The sequence below is a fragment of the Antrostomus carolinensis genome, unplaced genomic scaffold (genome assembly GCF_000700745.2).
Source record: "Antrostomus carolinensis isolate BGI_N321 unplaced genomic scaffold, ASM70074v2 scaffold13660, whole genome shotgun sequence".
NCBI classification, from domain to species: domain Eukaryota; kingdom Metazoa; phylum Chordata; class Aves; order Caprimulgiformes; family Caprimulgidae; genus Antrostomus; species Antrostomus carolinensis.
The window spans coordinates 29,808-44,215 of record NW_010287800.1 but is presented as its reverse complement, the minus strand read 5'-3'; the positions used below and the strand labels follow the sequence as shown (position 1 = coordinate 44,215).

The 14,408-nt window shown below is 39.1% G+C and overlaps 1 protein-coding gene across 1 annotated transcript in view; it reads left to right on the top strand.

The window, feature by feature from the left end:
• The first annotated feature begins 218 nt into the window (after positions 1-218).
• IL16 (interleukin 16) overlaps positions 219-14,408 on the top strand; it is a 36,782-nt gene continuing 22,592 nt past the window's right edge. Inside the window, exons 1-2 of the mRNA XM_010164219.1 lie at positions 219-268; positions 4,806-5,217. Coding sequence (XP_010162521.1) covers positions 219-268; positions 4,806-5,217 — 462 coding nt within the window. The remainder of the gene's footprint in view (positions 269-4,805; positions 5,218-14,408) is intronic.

Sequence of the window (14,408 nt, the reverse complement as noted above, 5' to 3'; positions counted from 1 at the left end):
AATGGTGTTGCCTTCTCTGGGTAGCTGGGAGCCTGCTGGAAACAGTTTCCCCAATACTGCATCCCATTGCTTTTGTTTATCTATCCTTGCTGACATTTTCTTCAATTAGGAAACAATAGCTCCGTTCCAATGTACTGAGCAGAATTACTGAAACTGAGTCACGTGACACCCCAAGAGTGTGTTTTCAATTATTCACTCTGTCTTTTTTTGCCAGGCCTATGAAGAGGAACAGCCTTCTGCAGGAGTCAGGTTTGTCTGCCTCGCTGTTGTAAGTTCCTCCTTTTGAATTTTTATTTTACAATTAGGTTGGGGTTTTTTTTATTTTTTTTTTTAACAGTAAAACCAACTTTCCAAGAGTTTCTTACTCTCTGTTAGAAAGCTTCCAGATCTCTAGCTCTTTCTACTGCCTGGAGATCCTAGACATCTGCAATAGTTCAATGCTAATATTACTGCTCAGTAATGAATCTGACAACGATTACAAGATCTAGATTAAAATGGGATACAAGATATCATGCTGTTAGCACTTATTAATGTAAACTCATCTTGTTCTTGCTAGTAAAGAAAACTACTATCTTTCCTACTGTCTGGTTAACAGCAGAGCATTCTCATTCAATCTGGGAGCTACACCAAATTATTTGCCTCTTGTAAATGCTCAGTTTAATATCCAAGCATAAATTTGAACCAAATGGGCACAGCTCAAATAATGTATTTTATTTGCAGAGGACAGACTGAGTTAGGGCTTTTTAGACTTAAAGCTGGAAAAATAAAGCTTGGGGAAAAAAAAAAAAAAAAAAAAAAAAAAAGAAACAGAGAAGGAACATTTGGTTTGCATTACAAACCACAGACAACTTCCATCAGGCATGCAGGAGGTATAAGAATGGCAAGAGAAAATGACAAGCAGTGAGTGCACTGGAAGAAAAGATGAATGGTTTGGAGAATTGACTTTGAAGTAATTGTCCATGCCACCAATACCTTGAATTAAATTTGGTGGAAGATGACAATGAATCATAAAGCTTCTCTGGCATCTGTGATATTTTTTTCTGTGTAAAATAACATTTCTGGATATTTTTATTGGAAAACTTATCGACTATGCTTTTGGTACGTCCTATATTTCTGTCACTTATGCAACCCTGAATCAGCAGCTCTGTAAAGGATATTGCGTTAGTTAAGACTTGGGCTGTGATCTAATACTTAGAGCAAGAAAAAGTATTTAACTGGAAGTCTTCAGTTCTACTGGGTTTATTTTCTCCTCAGCCACTGGCTTGCTTTGAGAGACTAGGTAAGTCATTCAGGGTTAAACTTGGTCTTTGAGCCGATGGAGCTCTGGTGGGGTGGGGGAGGAGGAAATAGCTGATGCAGCAGGTCAAGAGAGTTATTCTCTCTGCATAAGGTAAAATTCCTCAGGAGGATTGTAGCAGGGTGGGATGGCAGAAAGCACCAAAAACAGTGTTTCCTTCACTGCTTCAACAGGTGCTTCTGTGTGTTCCCGGCATCCCAGATGCTTAGGATAGTCAGAGGGGCACCTCATGGAGCATTTAGTACTGATGGCAGTGCTCCCTCGTAAGCTCACCATCTTCAGGCAGGGTGAGAAAGGCTCCTGTATCTCTCCATCCTTCATTCTAGCATGCTAGTCTCCAGAGAGCTGTATTTTGACCATTAAGCTATCAAGCCCTCTGCTTACCCATGTGCTTAATAGCTCTTTTAAAAATTCTTTCTCTTTGGGGAAGTAAGAGTGCAGTTAATATTTGTACAACATTGAAATCCTTGAATGAAAAGTGCTATTTCTTCTAATTTTCCCCCATAGGCAAGATTGTTTAGGTCTGAATGTGCGACTTGGGCTCATTTCTGACATTTTTATTGCCAGTGTCTAATAGCAATTGCCAGAATCACAGAAGGAGCAACAATCCCTGTTGCAGACTTTCAATCGATGTGCAGTCCACACGCCTTCAGCAAGTTAGCTCTGTTGCTGCTTACCCAGGTGCTGAGAGGAGGTACCCTCATCTTAGCCATCCCATTGCTTTTTTACCCCACATTCTGGTCTAATGGGCCAGGCTGCATTTTTACCTACCTTCAGACGTACAGAAAAAGCATCACACTTTACAAGATTAAGTTCCTAATACAGTGGGAATGCCAACAGGGAGTTCCCATCTCAAAAGTTGCAGTTAGGCACATACACACCATGGTAGACTAAAGCTTACCAAAACACTAAAAAGTGTTGCTTTTAAAACAAAAAACCTAAAATCTCCAAACCTTGAAAATACTACTTTACATAGTAGTAAGGATAAGTGTCAATCAGCTTTTAACTAATAAAATAAAGAAAAAAAAGCATACAAAAATTTGCAAACTTGTAATTACACCACCTGAATTACACCACCAACAACTACTTATTTTAGTTCTCAAAATTATTGTTCTAATATAATTCATAGCACTTTTCAAGTCTGTACTTCAAAATAAATTACCACATAGAGGTTCTGAAAAGTAGCTTCTGGCAATAGTGCAGGAAGGGAGATAAAGCCTAGGGAAATAAGACCCCGTGTCGACCACAAAGTCTACGTGTTAAAGCTCCATCCATGTCATACCTTTCCCCATCCCCTCTGGCCTCTGTGTCCTTACACATAGGCTTAGATGTCCTTTTATTCAGCATGTGCTCTGTGACACAGGAAGGGAGCGTGGCTGTGGTGTTGGGCAGTCCTCCATCCACACCATCACTGCATTCAGCCATGGTTGCAAATCTTGTTATTCAGAAGAAGGGAGACTACTCTGAAAAAAACAAAAAGTAGATCATTCTGTGTACTGGAGGGAATGGAGAATATGCTAGTTCAGTTTGACTCTGAAAGCTTCCCTCATGCCAGTGTGAGGGAGGCTGGGAGCCCAGTAATTTCAGTTCCAATGTTCCTATCCAGTGTGGTGAGACTCTCCCACAGGAGCAGAGCGGACCCCAAAGACACAGGAGAGGGACAGAAAACACACCAGTGTTGTGTAACTTGATATGTTTTCTGGATACTTTCAAACTTAAACTTTGCCCTGGAATAGTGTCCTGCTAGGAAATCCGACAAGGATTCCAATACTCAGGGCATGAGTTTCTGAAGTGTTAGGGATTTTGTTTTGGAAAAGAGACATCAGGGAGCAGAGCAATATTGGGACTGGTATGATGGAAGACTGTAGGACCATTACATATCAAAAATGCCAGAAGAACTGCACAAATAAACATCCTTTGCACTGGGAGATAAAGGGATCTCTTTGCTGCTCCTGAAAAATCTATGTTCAATTTTTTTTTTCTTTTACAAATCCAAACAGATTCAGGCCGAATTGTGTATTGCTCCAGCAATAGCATGTAGCTCCTTTAGCCAGATACTCAATGGCATAGTGTTTATCATCTGGTTTTGTTTTTCCTGGTTATTTATATGAGAGAAAAAAAAAAAAGTTAAATAATCCCACAGATTTAAAAGGCTGGCTTGGATTTAGTAGATGAATCTGGCTTGGTCAGAACTTGCTAGTCTGTGTTTGTTGTTGTGACTGTAAGGAGCCTTTAGAAAACCTGCTGTCTTCTATTTCTATGCTACCAGTGGCATTTCAGGTACAAAGCTCATGCATACCTACCTAATTCTGCACAGAAGCAGGAAAAAAACCCTAACAAGTGAAACAGAACAACCCAGTTTAAAGCACAATGTACAAAATTTCTCTTAACAGTATACTGAAGAAATGCCTTTCAGATTGGTTTTCAGTTTTGTGTATAACACTTACAGCATCTTTGATTTATGCACATAGGTGTTTTCTCTAGAATGGCAGCATATAGCATCAATTAGGTACTGTGAAGAGAATAGAAAAGTTTGGATAATAAATATGATAATAAAAATTAAGTTAGAAAGTCAAAGTAATTAAGACTCGCTCTTGTTGAATTTTCAGCACTGACACATACCTGTCAAAATATTTCTAGACAACTTTTTTTTGCGAGAAAAATGAAACAGTTTAACAAAGCTCCCCTTTGTTATTGTAACATGCTCATTACTTGACTCATTTTACAAAAGCTCCAGCTTTTGCCACATTTTGATTGTATGGCATTTCTTGCATTTTCTCTTAATTTTTTTATGCTGAATCATATGCTGAAACAAACCATTTCCATAATGGGACACTTCTTGATTGATATATTGGAGCTGTATTCCTTTATTGAGTTCAATCCCTAATCAGATATTCACATCTTAAGTGCTTCACTGGATCTCTCTCTTACTGTTAAATGCACAGGCTTAAGTGAGTTCTGGTCTGCAAAGGTAGGAGTTTTATAGCAGCCTGACATTCCTTACTCTCTCATAGCTAAGATCTACTTTTGCTAAACCACTTACAAATCAGATGTGGCAGGCAGAGAACTTAACCTTGACAATTCGATTAAGCTTCTTTGAATTATAGTGGTTTCATGAATCAAACTTCAGAAGGAGCTTCCTCTCTTTCCAAATGTGAGGAGGATAGAATAATGCTTTTAAAGTATCTCCCTTTTCAATTTGGGATTTCAACATGCAAATTCAGCAGAAGTCCAAAGGAAGCAGCACAATGGAAGCATCAAAAACATTTATTAAAAGCACTCCATTGTGCTTGGGGAGCATGAGAAGAGAATGAAAAGGTGAAGGAAAATTTAGTAAAGCACTGCACAGAAACAGAATTAGCAAGTCATGAGATATCACGTGGCTGTTAGCAGACTGAAAGGCTCTGTTGATTCGATGTATTCATTAGGGCTTTTCAGTAGTGTAGGTTATAAAGTGGGAGAAAGTGGGGTATATTACAACCTACTTTTTATATTTCCTTTCCTGGAGGATATTTAGTACCAGAGAAGTGGAGGAATTTATTGAAAGTATCATGCCACATAAATGGGAAAATGATAGGAAAAAGAGCAGCACCACCAGCTCTCTGAAGATGGATCGAAAGAGCAACGCTGGGAACAGGAAATCAAGAAAGTTTCGCTCCATTTCAAGATCACTCATACTCTGCAATGCCAAAAACAGTGATGATGGGTCAAGTCCTGATGAGAAATGCCCTGATCCCTTTGAGGTCTCTACCAGTTGTCGTCAAGAGGATTTTGACTGGTGTCCTAGAACACAACTGCCGGGCACATCAGAGACAGAAGACAGCCCACCTGATCCTCCACGTGTGATCACTAGCTTGGTCCAGTCCAAAGCTGCAGCAAATGAGAACTGCAACAACATAAGAAGAAAGTTACTCACCAAGGTAGGCAACTCAGTGTTCTATATTGTAATGTTTCCTATTACAGTAGTTCCTAAATGGATTAATTCATATTTCTCAGGAACACAGGATTCTCCTTGGCTTTTTCAGAGTCTATGAGCCTGCAGTGTTCCTGTTCTGTATAAACAGCATGAAAATGCCTTAGCTTCCCTGCTGTGCTTTTGCATTCTGCTCATTGATGTTCTGCTGAAATTAATGACTGCTAGGCCACTCTCAGTGTATTCAGACAACATAGCTGGTGCTTTCTTACCCATGATATAGTATTCAGCTCAAAACAGAAAACTGTCACTATAGTAAAGTACATTTGTAAAGTGTGTTACCATGAGATCTCACAGGCTATGGAAGTATGAACTATATTAATGCTGTGAAAGACATAGGAGATTCATCAGGTGGATTTTCTTTCACTCTGATTCAGGAAACAAGTAGTGATGGCTTTAAAAGCACTGGAGATGTTACCTTTTCTGAGAGATGTAAAACTCTTAACAGCCACATATTACAATATTATTCTTTAATCAAGAAGTAACTATGTTAAACCCTAATGATCTGAACATTTTTTCAGTCTGAGCAATATATTTTAGATACCTTTAGAAAGTTCCTTTTCAGTGATATATCCTAATTTTTCCACTTTCTGCTTATTGGTGTAATGTGTAAGAGGGACTTCACTGCAAATATGTCATGTCTAATACAGTTTGTGTCATCCTGGCACCTCCCTTATTATATGCCATTTACCTGTGCAAATAGTGGCTTATGTGAAAGAACTGGTTCTTTCAGCTAAAATATTTATTTCTTATATATTCTGTTTTATTTTACATACCTTCAATAGAAATTGGCTAAAACTAGACCTCTACATCTAAACAAACAGTGGTATTGAAAATCAGAATCTCTCCTTACTCCTTGAGTTTCTTGCTAATGATCACAGCATGGAGCCCAATATTGCAAAGGTTGCAGCAGGACAGAGCTCTGGATGTGAGTTGTTTTAGCCCCTGGCAAAGTCCCAGCATGAGGACCAAAAGAAGTCAGCTTTCTGTTACATTTCAAGAGAAAACAAATAGGTGATACTAACCCAAGTCCCAAAATACACTTGGTCACCTTTAAAATCATACCACCTCCTCCCTTTTGGAAACAGTCCATGTGCACTCTGCTGATTTCCTTCTGTGAGTGAAGGAGGAGTTAGCCTCTGTGGACTCCCTCCTATTTTCTTCTAGCAAAGCTGAAGCACTTCCTTAGGTGTGTCAGCTGCCAGAGTCTGCTTGCTTGCATACCTCCAAAATATGCAGGGCTCCAATAACTGTTCTGATCTATGTCCATATGAAACTACTCAGTATCTTACTGCAGACAGTTTAGATCATTTGATTTTATACCTGGCAAGCAGCTCAAATAGGGATTTGGGGAACACAGTAAGTCTCACAACTGCCATTGCACAGATAAAATAAAACTGCTAAGATTATGAATCCACTCTTAGGCTAGAGTGTTAGTGTCACTGAACAGGATAGGTCAGGAGCCTGGATGGATAGTGGCATAAATTAGTCAGCAACCCAGTCACTTACAGCAGCGTTTGTGTTGCTTAGTACCATTGTAGACAACGGGTACATTAAATTCCCTCTCCAGAGCTCTCATAGCAATACAAACCTCTTCAGATGCTACTTGCTCACCTTATCTTCCATACCTTCTGGAGTCTTGGATCAGTGAGTGATTCTAGAAAGTCTTATCTCAGCATGTTAAATAGGATGAACTTTGGTAACAGCCACATTGACCTTATCCTGTACTACTGTTGCAGAGGCTTTGCCTATATTATGAAAGCAGTGATCTCTATCTTCCATATGGCACAAACCTTTCAGGACAATCTTCCTGTACCATGTGTCTTAGCTTAAGCTTAAAACTTCTCTCTTTAAGAAAGGAGTGAACAAGCATTTTTCAAGTCCTAGTGTAACACTCGCTCTCTCCATCTCCATGTGACACTTCAAAAATTCATGATGTGTGACTCAGAGCTGAACGATCCTTGTCTTTGTTCAAGAAAATTGGTTCCATTCTTTCTGTGGTGTTGCTGAGGATATTCCACTATTCATCTGCTTCCCAGCCCTTGCAGCCCTAAGCATGACTCCGTAGGTGCTAATAACTCCCACAGAACTGAACAACTTAATTTTTGCTGTCACATTGGAAGGGGAGAAGAATGTTTAAAAGTCCTGCATGATTTAATATTCCCTATGTATTTCTTCTCCAGAGCTAAGGAGGAACCTGGAACAGTATTCTAAATACTAGTTCCTCTCTTCTCTTAAAAAAAATTAAGTATCTCTCTGAGCCATACTCTGCCGATTGCATGGGATTCACTATTGCACCAACCATGAGCAAATCAAACAGTGTTTCAGGACTTCTGCATATGTATTAGAGGCATGTTTTCCTCATTCCAAAATCTTTAGTGTCCTAAATAGTCCTACATCCCATTACTAAAAGCATGAGAAACTAGGTGCTACTTACAACAAAGAAATAAAAGGCAAGAGGAGGATTTTTGAAGAGAAGGCATCTATGTGTCATGACAGCAATTCCTTTTGCTTCAGTCTTCAACAGAAAATGCTGCTGTAGCCATTGAGGGAAGCACTGCAGCATGAGCACAATCTATATTAGACTGCAGAAACTAGAGAAACACTTTGTTCTTATTGCACCACCTGTAGAAAAGACTTTGAGATGGAACTTAGATCTTATTATACATCAGGGAATTTCAGAAAGGTGAAATTCTGAGGATACTAGGTTTTGTTCATCCTTTTCAACAAAATACACATAGGTTTTGATGCCAATAATACTAAACTGATTGGGGTAGGACTGCAAATTGATGTCACTACTTCTCTATCATCTAACTTATAGCACAGTACTAGCATGTGTGTGTGAAGGGACCACAACCTTGTATCTTGGATAAATTTGGCTCTTGTGAAAACTATTGCAAAGGCTGGCCCACAGATGCAAAAAAAAAAAACAACCCTAAAACCCCAAACTTGTACCTGTGCAGATATTTTTAACTGAAGCATCCATAGTCTGCATTTGCACCACTAGCACACGAAAAGGGTAGAGGACAGACATTATTAAACTGTGATGCTGCCTACCTCTTTTACTAAGATGATACATGGGCAGTACCAGATGATGGGGGTTTCAGTTCATACCTGCATCTTCTGCGCAACTTCTTTCCAGCAGTATGTGGCATGGTGGCACACTCGACATGTAAATCTGCAGGGACTGACCTTTCATCTGTACAGAAGTTACAACAGGTGGAAGGAAATAAGGTTGAGACAAGATTTAAATAGCAGCCCATCAACAACTATTCAGTAGTTTATTACATTCAGGGCAAAAACCCCAGTCAGTACTATGTCCATGTGAGCTATGCAGTTATCTCAGACATTTAGATGACCAGGTGGTCACTCACATACTGCCAAGACACAGCCACTATATGTCACATAGGGCCCTGTACAACAGTCCTTAGTGGTTATGTCCTTCTTTGACCTCAGCCTAACCTACTACCACAGATACCTCACTTCCCTGTTGGAGTCCTATTTCCTGTAATTTTTTTGTCACAGAATAGCTGCTGCCATGACATACAGAGAATGGAAGAAAACAGGCGACAATATGAGAAATGGGAAATGGAGAGAGAAGAGAGAGTGTGGAATTACAAAGAAAGGAAAATAGGAAACAGTTAAGCATGGGACACTTTAAAGCAAGTGAAGTAAGCTGAGGAGAAAGCAACAGTCAGGAGCAAAGAAGGAATCATATCTGCAGCAAAGTGCATCACCTAACTACTCCCCACTTCCTGTTAAATACCACATTCTTCCTCCTTTTCTTTTTGGTGTCCTCAGCATGTTTTGGGCATTGCAACAGCAGCTTCATTCATCTACATGTTACTCAGCAGAAAGGCAAGTAGATATGTGCCCACTAAGGACTACCACTTCATAAACTTCCCAGCCATCTCTCTCTCTCTGCCTGGCTAATTGTACAGGAAAGTGGCAAAAACAAATAATACATCACCACTCACACCCAAGCAAAGAAAAGCTGTATCAAAATCTTACAGCACATAACAACTTAATGCTTTGTGAGATAATACCTGGGAAAGATGTCTCACTCTGATTCATTAATCTCTACATCTTCTTCAAAGTATCTCCTTTCATCATATATTCTAAATAGCAAAGATTATTTTTTTTTTTGCTTTTCTAACATACTGTCAGCAGTGATGAGGTGATGAGAGCAGATGAAGAGTCTTTTAATACATTTGGTTTCTGTGTTCCAATATTCACTCAGTCAACTCCTGGACCACTTAGTTTCCAAGATGAGGTGTGTTTAGTCTGGTGTGGACAGAGCTGGAAAACCAGCTTATCAGTGTGTAAACAAGCAGATCCCCTTTATAGTTTTCTTCTCACAAAATCACAATCTTTTCAGATGGCCTGAAAAGAAAACATAAAATTATAAGCAGTGTCTGATACCTTGTGCACTGACATAACAAACACTGTGGAAGATGGCCTTGCCTGCTCATGCCATTACAAAGTCTTAAACTATGTCCCTTGTAGGAAGAACGGACAGGACTAGGTAACATCAGCTCCTATTCTTCAGAGGACAGCAGTCTCTGCTGGGCTTGAGAGCTACTTTAAGAAGCATTTCATTACCTCTTCCCTGCACCACCAACTCGTTGGGAAGCACCGAGAGTTACCAACCAGAGGGGTTGGCAGCAGGGTTGAAATAGCATCTAGAATAAACTAAAACAGGGAAGGACTGACTCTTTATGCAAACATTGGATCCAAACTGATCTGCATGGCTCCACTCAGTTCTAGAAACTGCTTTATCCTTGTTTCCTTTGGTCCCTGACCCACTGCTTGAAAGAGAAAAAAAGCAAAAGGCCATTTTTCTCCCTTGGTCAACACCAGAATACATTTTTATTAACTTGGCTTTAAGCAAACACCAGTTAAGTAGGCATTTGGTACCAGGACAAGTGCTATGTCAACAGACTGTAATGTCTCAAACATGAGCTGATATGCAGGGTAGAAAAACAAAGACAACAGAAGAGATGCATTTATTTAGACATTCATGTGTTCTCCCACCTTTTCCTACTTTTTGTCTCTGTCTTCCCAGACTTCTTGCTTTGTGATGTTAAGGCCATGTTATCCCCAGAGCAAGTTGGGAAAGAGCTGTTATATTAAGACATTGTACACTGCAAAATGTGGGCCAGGGCAAAGGCTCCCAGAAAAACATAGCAAAGGCCAGATGATGGGTGGAAAGGTCTGTCTGTCTGTAACATCTGATGTGCTGAATCATCTATCTAGGGCAGAACCTGAGTCCCATGCCCTGCTTCTTGCATCACCCAAAGGCTTTCTAGCTTCTGCCATTTTATTAATTGCAAAGGGAATATGCTGTTAGGAAAATGAATTACATCTACTATAAATATTTTGAAAAGACCAAGGCATTGGCTAGGGTACATCAGAATCGGTGGAGTCATGTCAGTTTACGCCAGAGACACTCTGTCCCTTTTTTTTTTGTTAGAACTGATGCAGAAAAAATACTTCTTGAAGAAAATCCCCAAAGATTGTATTCTCTTAATCATCCACTTGGAAATCCCAGCCATTTCACAGTCAGGAAACCAGAAAAGCTAAATATTTAAATTCGTGATTGTACTGTTAGATTTTTTTTTTTTTTTTTTTTTTTTCAAAACAACAGTCAATCAACTCATTGTCATACTCTTGGTTAACTGAGTCAAAGACCTTACTTGAACTAGCCTTGTATAACACTTTACTTCATTTCAGACAATCTAACTACTGTGTCTTAGAGAGTGAAAAAAAGTTTTTCAGTTTTTCACAGATGCCATGGTTACGCTTATTTCTAAAGAACATCTGGAATTAGATGTTTTGAGATGGGACTCTGGGCTAGAAATGTCTAATAAGAGTGTGAAGGAAAAAGAAATCTTCTAAATGGCAGATAGAAAAACATCCTCAGAAGCTTTTGCATTTTTCATGACAAAAAAGGGGAGCAGGAGGAGAGAGATGGCCTGGACGTGCAAATTACTTTTCCAGAACTATACGCTTGAAAAGTTAATCTGCTCTCACCTGTGACAAAAATGCATTCAAGAAGGCTCTTGAATTCCACTTTTGATTTTTATCTTTCAGTCAAGGAGATGCAGTTTAAAGACAAATTTTGCTTATAATGTAGTCCCACAGACTTTCTTCATTTCATTTTCATGCAATGGGCGGATATTATAATGTAGATACAAGTTTCCACAGAGTCTTGAAGTGCTTCGTGGCAAAGCCCCTTATAAGCAGTCATTTTATTCACTGGCAGCAAATATGTTTTTAAACATATGTTCTAATAATGAGTAGGCAAGGTTGACCCAGAATCCACTGGTCCACACATCAAACCTACCAACCTTATTTTAGAAAATTTTCAGCATTCACTACATTCAGAGTTATAAATCACCTTTCAAAATGAGCAGGACACTTTAAAAAGGAGGAAGACAAAAAACAAATACTGTCGTTACTCTTGGAACCATCAGCAGTATTTCTATACATAAAATAATAAGTGAGACAGGAAATAAAAGATAATAAAGAACAAAACCCAAAGCAAATTGACTGCTGGCACATGAATTGGTCCAATGTTTATTTTTCTAAAGAACAGCTTTTATTAATTTTCTGTTATGTTGTAAGAACTTGGATGCAAATATAGTGATCTATACCCAGGACTCAAAAAGTGTAGATGCTAAAAACACACGTATTTGCCGCATGTCCCTACAGCCCAAAAAACCTTTTTTTTTTAAAAAAAAAAAGTAATTCACATAAATGAATTGCAGAGTTAATTGACACACAGATCTTATTTGAAATGTAGCCCAACTTGGTAAGATGTCTACAGATTTAAGCAAAAATTGTTCCCAAGATTTTTGTGCAGTGTACAATGGATTTAGCCTCCACTTTTTCCTTCTGACTAAGTGCACACGACTTATTGCTCTTGGAAAGAGTATTCGTATCAGTTTTTATTTGGTGTCATTTCACTTGTATGTCCCAATACAGCCCAAAATTTCCAGCCTGGCATGCGTCCCATCGTACAAGATTGTCTTCCCCAAAGGACTTACGTGGTGCTGCAATGAAAAACCTCAGAACAAAACCCATTGTACTCTGATGTCCTGTGAAACTGATGAGAGCCAAATGACTTTTGGGTGATTAATTATGAAGATTTTTATAAACACCATGAATGCAGCAGCTGTACACTGAGAACAATTTATAGGAAAGCTATAAACATGACTGTGCTTTTAGGAGAGATGAGTTGGGGACAGTCTGAAAAGGCCCATCATTAAGCTAAACTCAAGAACAAAACAAAGCATGAAGAACACCTATGCAAAGTTCTGCGTGTGTGTTTGACCAGTATTTGTGAGAGGATATATAGATATTTCAAGGGAGCAGTACATAAGAGAAAGGACTCCTATGAAGAGAAGTTGGCAAGTCCAAACTTGAATTCTGACTAGAGAAAAAAAAAGAAAATAACATTTTTTTAAACACTGACTCTATAATACAATTATTCTTTCACAACAGCCCCAACCCATGATCAGCTGAGGTCCCAAAATACTTAGCCAACCAGCAGAATAATTTCATATCTTTAATTTCTGTCTTACATTTCTCATGTTTTAGAACAAGCACACTACCCTATTGAAAACCCTATGAGCTTCTTGTATGTAGAATCTGACCTGTAATTTATTACAGATACCTAAAACAAAGCACCAATGCAAATAAATATAAAAGGTAGCTCACATTTTTTGCTACTCAAGATCTGAAATTTTAAGACATCATAATTCTAATCTTTATTTTCTTACCTAGCTGAAGACTTCAAAGTATTGCCATAAGATAAAAAAGAACATAATGTAGTATGCAGTCCTGATGTCAAGTATGTATTTCCCAAGATATTTACCTTGGGTGAAAAGTAAATATAGAAGCTCCAAAACTCAAACTAGACTTAAAACAAACTGGTTTAAAATAGAATTTAGTTCATGCTTACACACTTACCTGTTACTCACTAGAAGCACTCTCCATGAACAAAAGAGCCTTCGTAAAACTCAGACGTTCCTCATTAATGGCAGACAATCTGGAATGCAAGCAAACCCACAGAGTTAACCAGCCAGTTGATACAAGTATAGCTCTTATGCATTACCTACTGAATTCAGCCTGCAGTGAGCCTTGGCCTCAAAGTTAAATACTTAATTCAGTTACAGCCTCAGACTTACTCTGGAAGGTGTCAGAATGGGAGCCAGGCATCAACAGTCAGCCTGGAAGATAATGAACTTACTGACATTGCTGTAAATTTGAAGTTTGTGTTCGCTGTAAGTTGGGTATGATGTGATCCCTATAGATTTGTGGTGAAGGGCATAATGATTCTAACCCTCAGGGTTGAATGAACCCTGCTTAGGGCAGAAGGGAAGTCCTACTGATGGTGAAGAAGGTGGTCACGCAGCTTTCCTTGTGCTGTCAGAAGACTACAGATTACTGGAAATAATTCCTGCCCCTCTGATCAGGGGACCCAGGAGCAATACAGACACAGTTGACCACTGCTATATTTTGTGGCCTGTCCTAACATATGAAATTTGCCTCCTCTTCAGAAATCTATACCTCAGTCATACAAATCTCTTGGGAACAAGCCTGGATCCAGGATACACTGAGAGCCCTCTTCATTATATGGAGTATGGAGAGGCTGGCGAGGGCAGAGGAGGTGGGTTCAGCTGGGAGCAGAAAAAGTGAACATTTGAATTAGGACATTTACTAAGCAAATGGAAAATAAATTGCGTGCTAACTTTTCCCAGCTTTCCTTGTCTCTTTAGAATTTTTAAGTGTTCACGCATTTGTGCTGCAGGAGTATATTTGCTAGACAAATGTGTTGTCCTTCACGTGCTTAGTCAATCCATTCTTTGCTTTATTTACTCATATGACTTAAGACACTCTCTTTCTGTATGGCCATATGTTAATGATTCATAACTGTTAAAAATGTGCTTACAATTAGTCCTCCAGATGCAACACTCAGATTGCAGCAACCTCAACCAATCTGGAGTGGACAAAGAATCTTCCACTCTTTCAGTTGTCTCTGCTCCCCTGCCCCCACTTAACAAGTCAGAAGCAGGGGTGGAGCTTCTAGTGTTTTGTATACACTAATTTTCCATTCAGACCTCTTCTGTTTTC